Below are 12,500 nucleotides of genomic sequence, written 5' to 3'. Positions count from 1 at the left end.
CCGACGTAAAGGGCGATCCATCCTCTGTGAAGACAGATCGCTGCTCTGTGGGCACTGAAGATATAAACCAGACCCCTGATCTCATACTTCACACTCTCAAGTGAGCTCTATTTGGGATAGATCACCCTTTATGTTGAAAAAATCCATATGGTACTCTTTAGAATTAGAGAAAAGCAATTTAATGAAAAGGAATTTGATCGATTCACTGTTGATGCTATCCTGTTCCTGTGTGTCATATTACTGATTTTGTGGGCGAGGATGGCTACAGACAAATGGTGCTTAAAATCGCAAAACCTCCAACATCATACAATCACACACAGACACACACACACAGACACACACCTTTTTTCTATGTGCTCAGCATCTTTGCTGTCTTCAGAACTCATATGAGCGCAAAACTAATCTATCCCTTTCACTACTTAACGGCCTCAGATTTATGTGTGCACATAGCATCTACAATGGTGTATGTGCATTTCTCCTTGTGGGCTTTCCACTGTTAAAGAGAGAACCCTAAATCCATCTATTTTTTTAAGTCTATCTTTGCCCCCCATCATACCACCAGGGCGTCTAAATGCATGTATAGTATGCATACATATACTGTATAGTATGCATAATCTGTGCTGCTGGCCATTTTCCCTGGAGGTGTTCTGTTTGTACTTTGTACTTAATAGCATAGCTACATTGTTACAACTGCTATGCAATATTAAGAGCTGCATACATTCATCTCTCGCCCTCCTTTTTTTATGTTCAATTTCTTTCCCTCAACATACAACCAGTATGTATACATCCGTGTGTGCATGTATGCAGCATGCATAAGGAATATTAGGCTTTGATCTTTGATCTAAACGTTCCATTAACATGCAGTCCCCTGTGGTTACATGATCGTGTCGTATATATCACGGTCTCAGGTCCCAGTTCTCAAAGGCTATTAAAAAGACACAGTAGGCTTAGGTGGGTCGTGTCTACCTAAGCAATGATAGCCACCCATGCTGTGCAATTCAGCCTATTCATGGGGGAAGCGCAACTAAGCTGAGAAGGCGCTGAATACTGTGGGTGTGTGTGTGTGTGTGTGTGTGTGTGTGTGTGTGTGTGTGAGTGTGTGTGTGTGTGTGTGTGTGTGTGTGTGTGTATGTTTCTTTCTCAGGCTGTCTGAATGTATGGGGAAGCGGGGGTGGGGCAGAGGGTGATGCTTTCTCAGTACAGGCGTATGCATCGGCACCTCATACATATTTAATTTCACTTGAAATGGCCATTTACACACAAACACACGCGCTCATACACACTCATTCACGCGCAAAATCCCAAATCAATCATGGACATAGCCACTCAAAGCAAAGTGAAGATACAGAGGCTCTCAAAAATGCAAAGAGGCCGACTTAGTCACAGACACACAAACACAAACACACACACACACACACACACACACACACACATCAAACATACATCCACATTTACATGGATGCAACCGCAACATCACCCCCCAACATGCTTACTGACTCACACACACAGACATCAAACATACATGCCATCCTACTTGGATGCAACAACATCCCACCCCACCCCCTTCCCTACCACACTGACTGACACACACACACACACACACACACACACCACACTTTGGTGCCCTGGCACAGGTTGGCTAATGAATAAAACAGTGTGGATGTCAAGTCCTCGTCCTTATAACTGATGAAATATGCAGTATGCAAACAAGATAAACACACACACACACACACACACACATACACATCCACACACACGGACATGGAATTATACACTGATAGAAATACACAAAAACACACAGGCACAAACACAGACAAACACACAGACAGAGATGCAGACAGAGCAGACATGCACACGGGCACACACACAAGCATAGACAGGCACACAGACAGACAGACAGACATAGAAGACAGAGATGCAGACACACACACAGTAATGGATTCACACCTGCTCTGAGTTCACTTCCTCCGGTGTCCCATCAGAGCCTTCCTCTGACTGGGTCGGGTCTTTCTGGTAGTTCACAGCCTGGTACAGAACCTGGGAATGGCGGAGAGAAGCGAAATGTGATGTTCTGTCCATTTATTAAAGTTTAAGGTCTAAAATATTAAAAGACACTCTAATGTTCCCAAATTCTACCCATCCTCCATGCTTTAAGTATGAAGAATGCCTAGATGTTCAAAGCAAGCACTAAGATACATGCTTTCAAAAGGACCTTGAGTAGGGTAAAGGCCGTAACACTTTAAATCTTTAAGCAAACGTGAATGAAAAGCAGCAGAAGATACAACTGGAGTGAGATTGAGTAATCGGGTCAGAGGTATGAAGACCAACAGGACATTTTAAGCTGATGCCGTTTTCAGTTGACTAACAAAAGCAGTCCTCATTTGGGTGTTGAAGGGGAATTTGGTTGGTAGTGTACATTTTACATAAGGAGTTTCGTTGGCAATGTGCACAACGTAAAGTTAGATACGAATACATTAATTGTGAAGCGGACATGCTGCCTACTCTAATCCATGAAGATAACAGGGTCTGGCAATTTAATTTCTTTTTTTTTGTATGACTGAATGCCAGCCAACTTGCTGGAGTTGTTTTCTGCAATTCATAAATATCGTAATCCCCCTAACTGGAAGTCTGGAACGGGAACTTTTAAGGTGATAAGATGTGTTACAGAGTCAACGGGAGATAAATATTTTATCAGAAATCCCCATCATGTTTTGGTTCGGAAGAGATAATAAAGTTCGGATGGCTCCAGTTCCTGCTCGCCCGGGAACATAAACAACCTGTCCTATTAACACTCTAAGGTCAGCTGCCTTTTAGACTTTTCTAAGTTGTCTGACATGCCTTGATGTTTTTGTACATTTCCCTAAACTAAAAACATTGATGCACAAATGGAACATATGATTATATTGTAGAAGACATCAGCAATAATAACATGTGAGTAAAAGGAATGTAGTAATTCATTTTTTATTTTTAAATCTAATGTAAACATACCCTTAGAAAAACCTAATTTTAGAGGTGCTCAGATTTAGTAAAAAAACACATTGTGCAAATTTATTCACAAGGCTTTTTATTTCTGAACCTTGAAAACATATGTGTTAGCTATGTATATGTTAGTTTAGCATTTAGGAAGTGTGTGTGGTTTCTCTTCTATAAATTTATAATTTCAGAGTGACCTTTCCCTGCCCAAGAATTCTTTCCCTGCCCAATGAATATTGATGAGTTAGATTTGACAGGCCGGTGATTGCTCCTCCCCCCTGTCACTGTCACCTGTCAAAGAGGATGGCCAATAGATAACAACCCTGAAATGTCTCTCAGTTTTGAAAGTGCATAATTAGTTAGTGGATATAACTAAGTCAGTAAACAAGTAAGTGGATATATATTAGAAAAAAAGTGCATAATTAGCAAATGCATGCAAGTAAGTGGATATAACTAAGTAAGTAAGTGGATATAACAAGAATCAGAATCAGAATCAGTAACAGATTTATTGTCATGCAGGTTTACACCAAGAAATTGCTCTGGTGTATGGGTACAGTAAACATATAAACAAACCTAACACAATAAGTACTACACATAACATAAGACATAGAAACACACTAAGTACTACACATAACATAAGTACTACAGATAGACCACAGTATGAATACAGATATATAAAAAGAGTGTATATAAAAAAGTTAACTAAGCAAGTAAGTGAATATATATAAAAAAAGAGTGTATATAAAAAAAATCCACTAAACAAAGAGGGGATGTGGACATCTCGGACCATGGAGCTGCCGATGAATCAGCACAAACGAACACACAGATGAAACATTTCACCAACCAGGGACATGTCACCTGTGTGTCGGTTTGCCTGTTGCATGTTGCTAAACTAAGCAAGTAAGTGGATATACTGTACAAAAGAAGTATAATCATATCCCCCCAGCATGCCAAGCCTCAAAACAATTCCTCTCTGGGATAAGGCAAAGGTGGAAACGACACGCTTTGCACTTCCAGAGGGTTTTTGTTTGCTTTCCCCTATACTTTCTGCAAAATGCACATGTCTTGCGATTATCGCGAGTAGCAACCTCACAAACTGGCATACAAACATTGCTGGCATTCATTATAGGGTCTGTTTGTGGCTGAGTTTTTAATGGAACGCCAAACAGCTGAGCAGTTGAGCAGACAATGGCTCCTGTTGGAGATGACGCTGTGACAACGTCTTTGTCTTCTTTTTGGGCAGAGGTCGTGCTCTTTTGCGGGGTGATGTAGGTGCTATGTTCTCCTCGTTGTTTTCCACGTTGTTCTCCACGTTTCTGTAATAGAGTAAATAAAAACAATGATCAGTTGCTTGTTCAGGGATTTTTGCAACATAGAATCCCAGAGCTGCAATTCACACTTTACAGCAGTTTCGGCCATTCACACCTGGCCTGGCCGGTTTCGATTCACACCTATCAGACGTGTTTGAATAGCCTACACTAATGACTAACCCAAGGGGAACAACATACTTTTAGCGTTAGTATTTGTACTTATTTTGGTGCAGACAACAAAACTGCAAACATCGACGTATATAGCGAGATAAAGTTATGTATATGATTCATAATCGCCATATAGACGGTAGTCGCCTGGTTTACTCCTCTTTGCGCACACAATAAACCCCAAACATCGACAACAAAATGTCGGCGAACGTAGCAACATAAAGTTATTTACCTATATTATTCAAAACCGCTATACATACGGTAGTTAGGCTACGTGTTTTATTTATTTTAGGATAGACAACAAACTGCAAACATCGACGACTGTAGCGACATAAAGTTATGTATGATTCAAATCGCCATATAGACGGTAGTCGCCTGGTTTACTCAGCTTTGCGCACACAACAAACTCCAAACAATATAAAGTAATTTATATTATTCAAATTCGCCATACAGTCGTAGCGTGTTCTACTAATTTTTGCACACACAACAAACTAGACGCCAACGGCATAATAAGCATACTAGCCTATGCCATGAGTTTTACTCCCTATAAGTAAATCAACACCATGCAAGAGCCAGTCAAGTGAATATAAATTACTTACTCATCAGGAATATCCTGAACGGGGTCAAGACGAAGCACGAAGTGGTTATGTTCGTCCTCACTGTCTTCACTACTTTCATCGGATTCGTGGTTGTCCTCCTCGCTTTCCAGGTCAAGTTCCTCCTGAATTTGTCGTGGAGCATCATCAGCAGAGATGGGAAGCGGCATGTTGTCTCGTTCTCAGTCGAAATGTAAACAAACATACGACCATGTGGACTGGCTTATATGGGTGAAAAGGGCGATTACTGAGTGCTCCTCGCCACGGCATGACCCAATAGCGTTCGCCGAATTACCATTTCTTACCATATGAATAGCCACCAAGTGCTAATGGGTGGCGCATTAGGAGCTGAATTCTGGCTCAGACAGTGAAATGTGCAAGTTTTCGTTCGATTCTCCTGACAAAGTGCCTATTTATTTTTTAGTTTTGAACTTTATATATTTTAAAAGAAAAGGGTTCAATGATTATGTGGGTGTTATTTGTATGTCTGTAGGTCAAAAACTCGCGGAGCTTTAAACATTTTTTGACAAAAAAAAAAAATATCCCTGACAAGGGATATCGACCTTAGACCGTTAAACACAGTAAAGGTCGACAGGATCACAGATGGACAGTAAATAGAGGAAGGGGACTCTACTACGGCAGTTGACACAGACATGATATGAAAGCAGGTTTTTCATGTTTTGTTTTTATTTCGGGTTGTCGATGCTGTTGATGACTTGTATTGGTGAACTTATTGTTGAAAAAATAGAAAATGGTAAAAAAGTAAAACAGTAAAGGTCAGGTATTTAGCAGACGCTTCTATCCCAATACAAATTCCAAAGCATCCTGCAATGGCCAGGAGGCAAACCCAGGTGGACTGTGTGGAAGGTTGCAGCGCTAACCACTATAGCACTATCAGCAATACTCTACCACAATGTTTACTTTCAATGTGTAAATCGCATCGCCACAGAAAAGGTCGAAATAAAGACACTAAATAATAACTAATCAAACTTAAGAAGAGTGGTAGCTGTGTGACTGAGAAATCTCACTAATAACAGTGAGGGGTGTGTGAGCGGCGGAGGAAATGGCTTAAAGGTGAGACATGACCTGCATCTGCAGCTTTCTGGGTAGAGTAAGGCTACAAAGAAGAAGAATATGGAATAGGGGCTGGATGACGATAGGTACCTGGTCAGGAAGTCTGCAGGGTACTGGTGAGGGTGAGGTTTAAGGAAGTGAGGGGTGATAGTTCAAAGGTCAAGGGTGAGAGGTGAGTATATGGAGGTGTGGCTGGTGACAGTGGTGGGGTGAGAGGGTAAAGGTGAAAGTTGTTGGGTGGGGGGGGGGGGGGGGGAGCTGACAGTTGAGCAGTGAAAGCTGAACATTTAGAGGCGAGGGGTAAAAGTTGAGAGGTGAAAGGTTAAAGGTGAGTGAGCACCTGTGTCTCCAGGTTGCTGGATGCGGCCAGAAGGTTCTGGATGCTGGCTGGAGGGCAGTGGGTCAGGGAGAAGGCCATCAGCTTCTGACGCGCAGGCAGGTCCGCATAGCCCTCACACTCCCCCAAACGAGCACACACATCCCAGCCACCGCTGTAACCTACACACACACACACACACACACACACACACACACACACACACACACACACACAGACACACAGACTCACACACACACACAGAGACTCACACACACACACAGAGACACACACACACACACACACACACACACACACACACCTTTAATAAAAGAACAGAGCATTGGCTGGCCATGGTAGGTTGCTGAAAGAAAAAGCTATGATAGTATCTCTAAGAGATTGTCGATTTCACCGTTTCAAGCTCCAGTTAATCACTGTAGAGTATCCCCCCACACTCTCTCTCTCTCTCTCTCTCACACACACACACACAGTCGCACACACACACTCTTATCTCCTCTTATCAGATGCAGCCCTTTAACTCACTAGCATCCATGTACCCTACAGTAATTAAGATGAGTTTTTTTTAAAGACAATCACGGTACTGCCCTGCAATGATGTACACACACACACACACAAATAAACTGTGTGTCTGTGTGTCTGTGTGTCTGTGTGTGTGTGTGTGTGTGTGTGTGTGTGTGAGCCATGAATAAATGAACAGAGCAATGGCTGGCCATTGTAAGTTGCTGAAAGAAAAAGCTATGATAGTATCTCTAAAGAGATTGTCGAATTCACCGTTTCAAGCTCCAGTTAATCACCGTAGGACATCCACCCACTCTCTCTCACACAGACACATAGGCGCGCGCGCACACACACACACACACACACACACACACACACGCCCAACACACACTCTTATATCTGTTCTTTATCAGATGCAGCCATTAAACTCACTAGCATCCATCCACCCTACAGTAATTAAGATTAGGAGTTTTTTTTTTTAAGACAATCAGAGCACTGCCCTGAGATGCTGTTCCCACAAACAAACACAAACACACACACACACACACACACACACACACACACACACACACACACACACACAGCTTTGAAATGCCGCAGTAAGTGCTAAACACTTTATTTATCATCTCATAAAAACTCACCACACGTACACACACATATACACACACATACACACACACACACACACACACCACAAAAAGAACAAACAGACACACACACCTCCTGCATCTGTTGGCAGCAGACTATTCAGTTTCAAATTGCTTGTGTTGGAATGGCCTGAGAGCCCACAGAGATAACATCAGGATAAAGAGGTTTACGGCCAGAAAACTGCTCATCTGGAATTAGCCTCAATCCCTCTTTTGCTCTCTCTCTCTCTCTTCTTCCCTCTCTTCTCTACTTCGCTTTTCTCTTTTACACACATCCATACTCATAGACACACACACACACTCACTCTCTCCCTCTCACACTCTCTCTCTCTCTCTCTCTCTCACACACACACACACACACACACACACACCTCTCTCTCCCCCCCCATACTCATAGTGTACACACACTCACTCCCCCCCCCCCCCCCCCCAACACACACACAGTTTTCTCCCTCATCAAATACCACCAAGACATGAGTTTTTTAAAGAGCAGTTACCAAAGTTTTCGAAGGAGAGCTGAAGTAACAGTAGCTCTGCCTGACTGCAAATTATTTGGCTGTTTGATGTTTGTGCACTAAAATGTGAAAGAGGATGATGCATACTACGGCGCTGCCAGTATGGCGTGTGTGTCCAATGAGTGCGGCCTACTTGTATGTGGTACGAGTGCAGCCTACTGCGTGTCCTACAAGTGCAGCCTACTGCTTGTGGCACTATGCTATGATGCATTACCGGTAGTAGTTCCTGGCAGTAGCTGTGGGAGGCTGTGATCTGTGATAGGAGTCCTATAGCAGAGCACTACTGTGAAGCGTTGCCTAGGGAGTCTGTGATCTCTGATAGGAGTAAAATTGTAGTGCACTTCTGTGAAACGTTACCTAGGGAGGCTGTGATGTCTGATAGGAGTCCTATAGCAGAGCACTACTGTGAAGCGTTGCCTAGGGAGTCTGTGATCTCTGATAGGAGTCAAATTGTAGTGCACTTCTGTGAAACGTTACCTAGGGAGGCTGTGATGTCTGATAGGAGTCCTATTGTAGAGCACTACTGTGCAGTACGTTACTTAGGGAGGCTGTGATGTCTGATAGGAGTCCTATAGCAGAGCACTACTGTGAAGCGTTACCTGTGGTCATAAGTTCCTGGCAGTGGCTGTAGGAGGCTTTGTAGTCCTCAAATAGTTGCGCCTGCTCAGCCAATAGCGTGAGGACCTGGCCCTTACGCGTTGCCTCGTTGTCACCTGGACACACAGACACAGACAGACAAACAAACAAACAAACACAAAAACAAGTAAACAATTCTGAACCACCATGTTTTTGTCCAAAGCGACGTACAAGGGAGAGAACAGTCAAGCTAAGAGCAATAAAAACCTGGTGTAACAATAAATACTACCTTACATAATATAGAAAAAAGACATTGAAAAGAAAAAGAAGTGCAGGAATGTAACTGCTGTAAGTGCAAGTTAAGCACTAGTCAAGGTGCCAGTTAGGAAGGGAGGTGCTTTATGAAGAGTTGGGTTTTCAAAAGCTTCTTGAAGGTAGAGAGGGACGCTCCTGCTCTGGTAGTAACAGGCAGTTCGTTCCACCAACGGGGAACTACAATCCATGGCACTGTATTACTGCAACGCAAGTAGCGGTTCTAACAACATCAAGGTTGTGGGTTCGACCCATAGAATCCTATAGACCTGGAGAGAGGGACTGATGACCACACCCATGCCGTTCATTAGTCGATGCCATTCTGTTGGCTTGGCCCAGGAAGAACAGAAATGACTGTCGACATCTAAATTCCTGGCGCCTAGTTTTGGCACCAAAAGAGCATAAAGAGCCTGAGCTGCAAATGACTAAAAGTAACTAAAACCCTACAATGACTTGCCACACTCTTGCATGACTGAAACAAGCTTATGAGAAGCAAACTTGTTGGCACCAAAACAGCCAAATGCTAACAGGAAGAAGCTGATGAAGCCATGGAGCCTGACCCCTAGTCGAACACCCAGGATGTACTACATACTAATGAAAAATGTGTATGAACGAGCTGCTTTAGACAAAAGTGTTTCTTAAATTAATAAAAAAAAAAATATATATATATAATGCACTGAAAGGGAACTCTAAACAGAAACCTCAGTAACACAATAGAGTAGACAGTGATGGGGAGAGACGGTTAAATAAAATTCTGATCTCCGGTCTGATTTGACAGCGTCTCCTTACATGAATCAAAGACAAGATCACATCAAAGGGGGAGTAATCATCGCTAATCTTCTCCACCACCATTTATGACGTGATTTTTATGATTTTCTTTTATGATTATGATTATTATTATTTTCCCCCATGTCTCCCTCTCTAGGATGAGATGAAAGAAAACAGATGGAATAGGAAACGAAGCATCCGCATATTTAATTTATTTAAACATTTAATGCTGATGCTTTCTCTCAAATAAATAATTTTGGATTCATGTTCTTATTTATGTGATGTGCTTCACATTCTTCAAACACACACAGAGCGTCCCTGTGACGTTGGGCTCTTTGATCTCACTGTGTGTGTGTGTGTCTGTGTGTGTGTGTGTGTGTGTGTGTGTGTGTGTGTGTGTGTGTGTGTGTGTGTGTGTGTGTGTCTGTGTGTGTGTGTGTCTGTGTGTGTGTGTGTATGTCTGGCCGTAAATAACTGCAGGAGTCTGAGTTTCTCATCTGAGTCCTTCCGGAACGGCGCAATGACTCTCTCATAGTGTCACTCCAAGTCACTTAACGCCCCAAACTGCACATCAAAGACGGGCTAATGTGATGGGGAGAACAGTGGAGAGGGGACATAGGAAGCGAAAGAGTGATTAGAGATAGAGACAGTGAGAAACAAAGAGAGAAAGAGAGGGAGAGGGAGAGAGAGAAAGGGAGGGAGGGAGCGGAGGACAGAGGGAACGTAAAACAATATACAAAGAGACAGAGCCAGACCTTAACAGAGCGAGATAGACAGATAGATAGAGTAATGGGGAGAGAGGTGGAGACAGTGAATGTGAAAGAGAGGGAAATAATGAGGGAGAAACAGAGGGAGAGGGAGGTGCAGAGTGAGAGAAAGAATTTAGACAACACATAAAGAGACAAAGACAGACACTGAGGGAGAGAGACAGAGAGGTAGATAGCAAGCAAGATGGAAGGCATGAGCAAGAGAGAGGGAGAGACAGAGCGAGAGATGCAGGAACAAAGATACCAGAAGAAAAAGAAAAATTGTGAGATAGATAGAGCTAGAAATAGCAAGGTTGAGAGATAGAGACAGAAAGAGATAGGGGAGCGAGGTAGAGAGAGAGAGAGAGAGAGGTAGAGAGAGAGAGAGAGAGGGAGATGTTGATATGATGGTTATCCTCCTTTGAGTGCTTGGAGGAGGGGCTGGGAGTGAGATGCCTTATAGCATCAATGATCACAGGGCGTACACCAGCACTGATCACTCTTCATTAGACACACTCAAGCAGCTCACACTCACCTCATGAATCAGATAACCGTGTGTTTATGTGTGTGTGTGTGTGTGTGTGTGTGTGTGTGTGTGTGTGTGTGTGTGTGTGTGTGTGTGTGGGGGGGGACCATGAAGATGCATCAAGGGTGTGTGAGTTTGCGCTCATATAAATGTTCGTATATGCCAATGCTAGGGGAATGTTACTCATTAGTATGTACAAATGAAGTGGATTTGTGAGTCTGTGTGTGTGTGTGCAATACATGTGCCTTTGTGAGTCTACATGCACGTGTGTCACTACTCATCTCCTAGTCACACACACACACACAGTACTTTTCTCTACTCAAATCCTAGTCACACACACACACACACACACACACACACACACACACACACACACACACACACACACACACACACACACTCCACACTAGCGCTCTGTATTTTTGTGTGTTTTTCATGCTCTATACCCCTCTGTATTTCTTTACAGTATGCTGCAGCATTCTATACCCCTCTGTATTTCCTTATTGTATGCTGCCATGGTCTATAAAACCTACATGTACAGTCTTCTACAGTGATCTGGCATGATGAGGTTATCTTTGGCTCTCAATAATACTCTAAAACAGACCTCTATATATGTATAGTCTTCTGCAGTGATTTAATGTTTTGTGTGTATAATGCTCTATAACACACCTCTATATATGTACAGTCACCTGCAGTGATTAAGCATTGTGTGTCTATAATGCTCTTTAATAATACACCTCTCTGTGCCGTGTTTTTCTGCATGGCTCTCTGTAGTGTGCAGCTCTAAGCCCCCTGCGCTCACAGGACCTTGGCTGGAAATATTAGCATGCAGGGCAGCAGGCGTGAGATCCAGAGAGGAGTCTCCAGTGGGGTTCAACCCAAACCTTCACAGACGCAAGCCTGGAAGTCAGGAGACACTTGAAAGCAAGAGAGGAGGAGGGGATGCGAATGCTGGGAAAGAGTACTTACACACACACACACACACACACACACACACACACACACACACACACACACACACACACACACACACACACACACACACACACACACACACACACACACACACACACAGGTTAGCACGCATACAAACGAACAAACACACGCAGACATATAGTCATGCACATAAAGGGTAACAATGCACGCTCACGCAAACACACTCTAACATCAGGGTTCCCACTACTGGACAAATTTGGCGCATCTTCCTGGCGCATCTTTCAATAGCAATCTTAACTTCACCAGATCACACACACATAGAGGTGGGAGAAAAAACTGGCAGGCAGGATATTATCAAGATACAGCAGCACAAAATATCACAATATGTATTTATTTATTTAATATATTTTTTATCTTATTTTGGTATATGCGTCTACTCTGATAAACCTGCTTCTGAAGTCAACAAGATGCCACAAGACCTTGTACTTCTCTTGCATCACAAATGAGTGAGGAAGTCT

The 12,500-nt window shown here is 43.0% G+C and overlaps 1 protein-coding gene across 1 annotated transcript in view; it reads right to left on the bottom strand.

Moving 5' to 3' along the window:
- Positions 1-12,500, bottom strand: part of nbas (NBAS subunit of NRZ tethering complex) — a gene marked incomplete at both ends in the record, with an annotated part of 156,630 nt that overhangs the window by 71,297 nt on the left and 72,833 nt on the right. The window contains 3 exon segments of the mRNA XM_080857545.1: positions 1,948-2,037; positions 6,462-6,619; positions 8,718-8,831. Of these exon segments, the coding sequence (XP_080713671.1) occupies positions 1,948-2,037; positions 6,462-6,619; positions 8,718-8,831 (362 nt within the window).

This window comes from Sprattus sprattus (assembly GCF_963457725.1).
Source record: "Sprattus sprattus genome assembly, chromosome: 2".
In the NCBI taxonomy this organism is placed as follows: Eukaryota; Metazoa; Chordata; class Actinopteri; order Clupeiformes; family Clupeidae; genus Sprattus; species Sprattus sprattus.
Note: the sequence above shows the minus strand (reverse complement) of the source record. Positions and strands in the feature narration are given on the sequence as shown.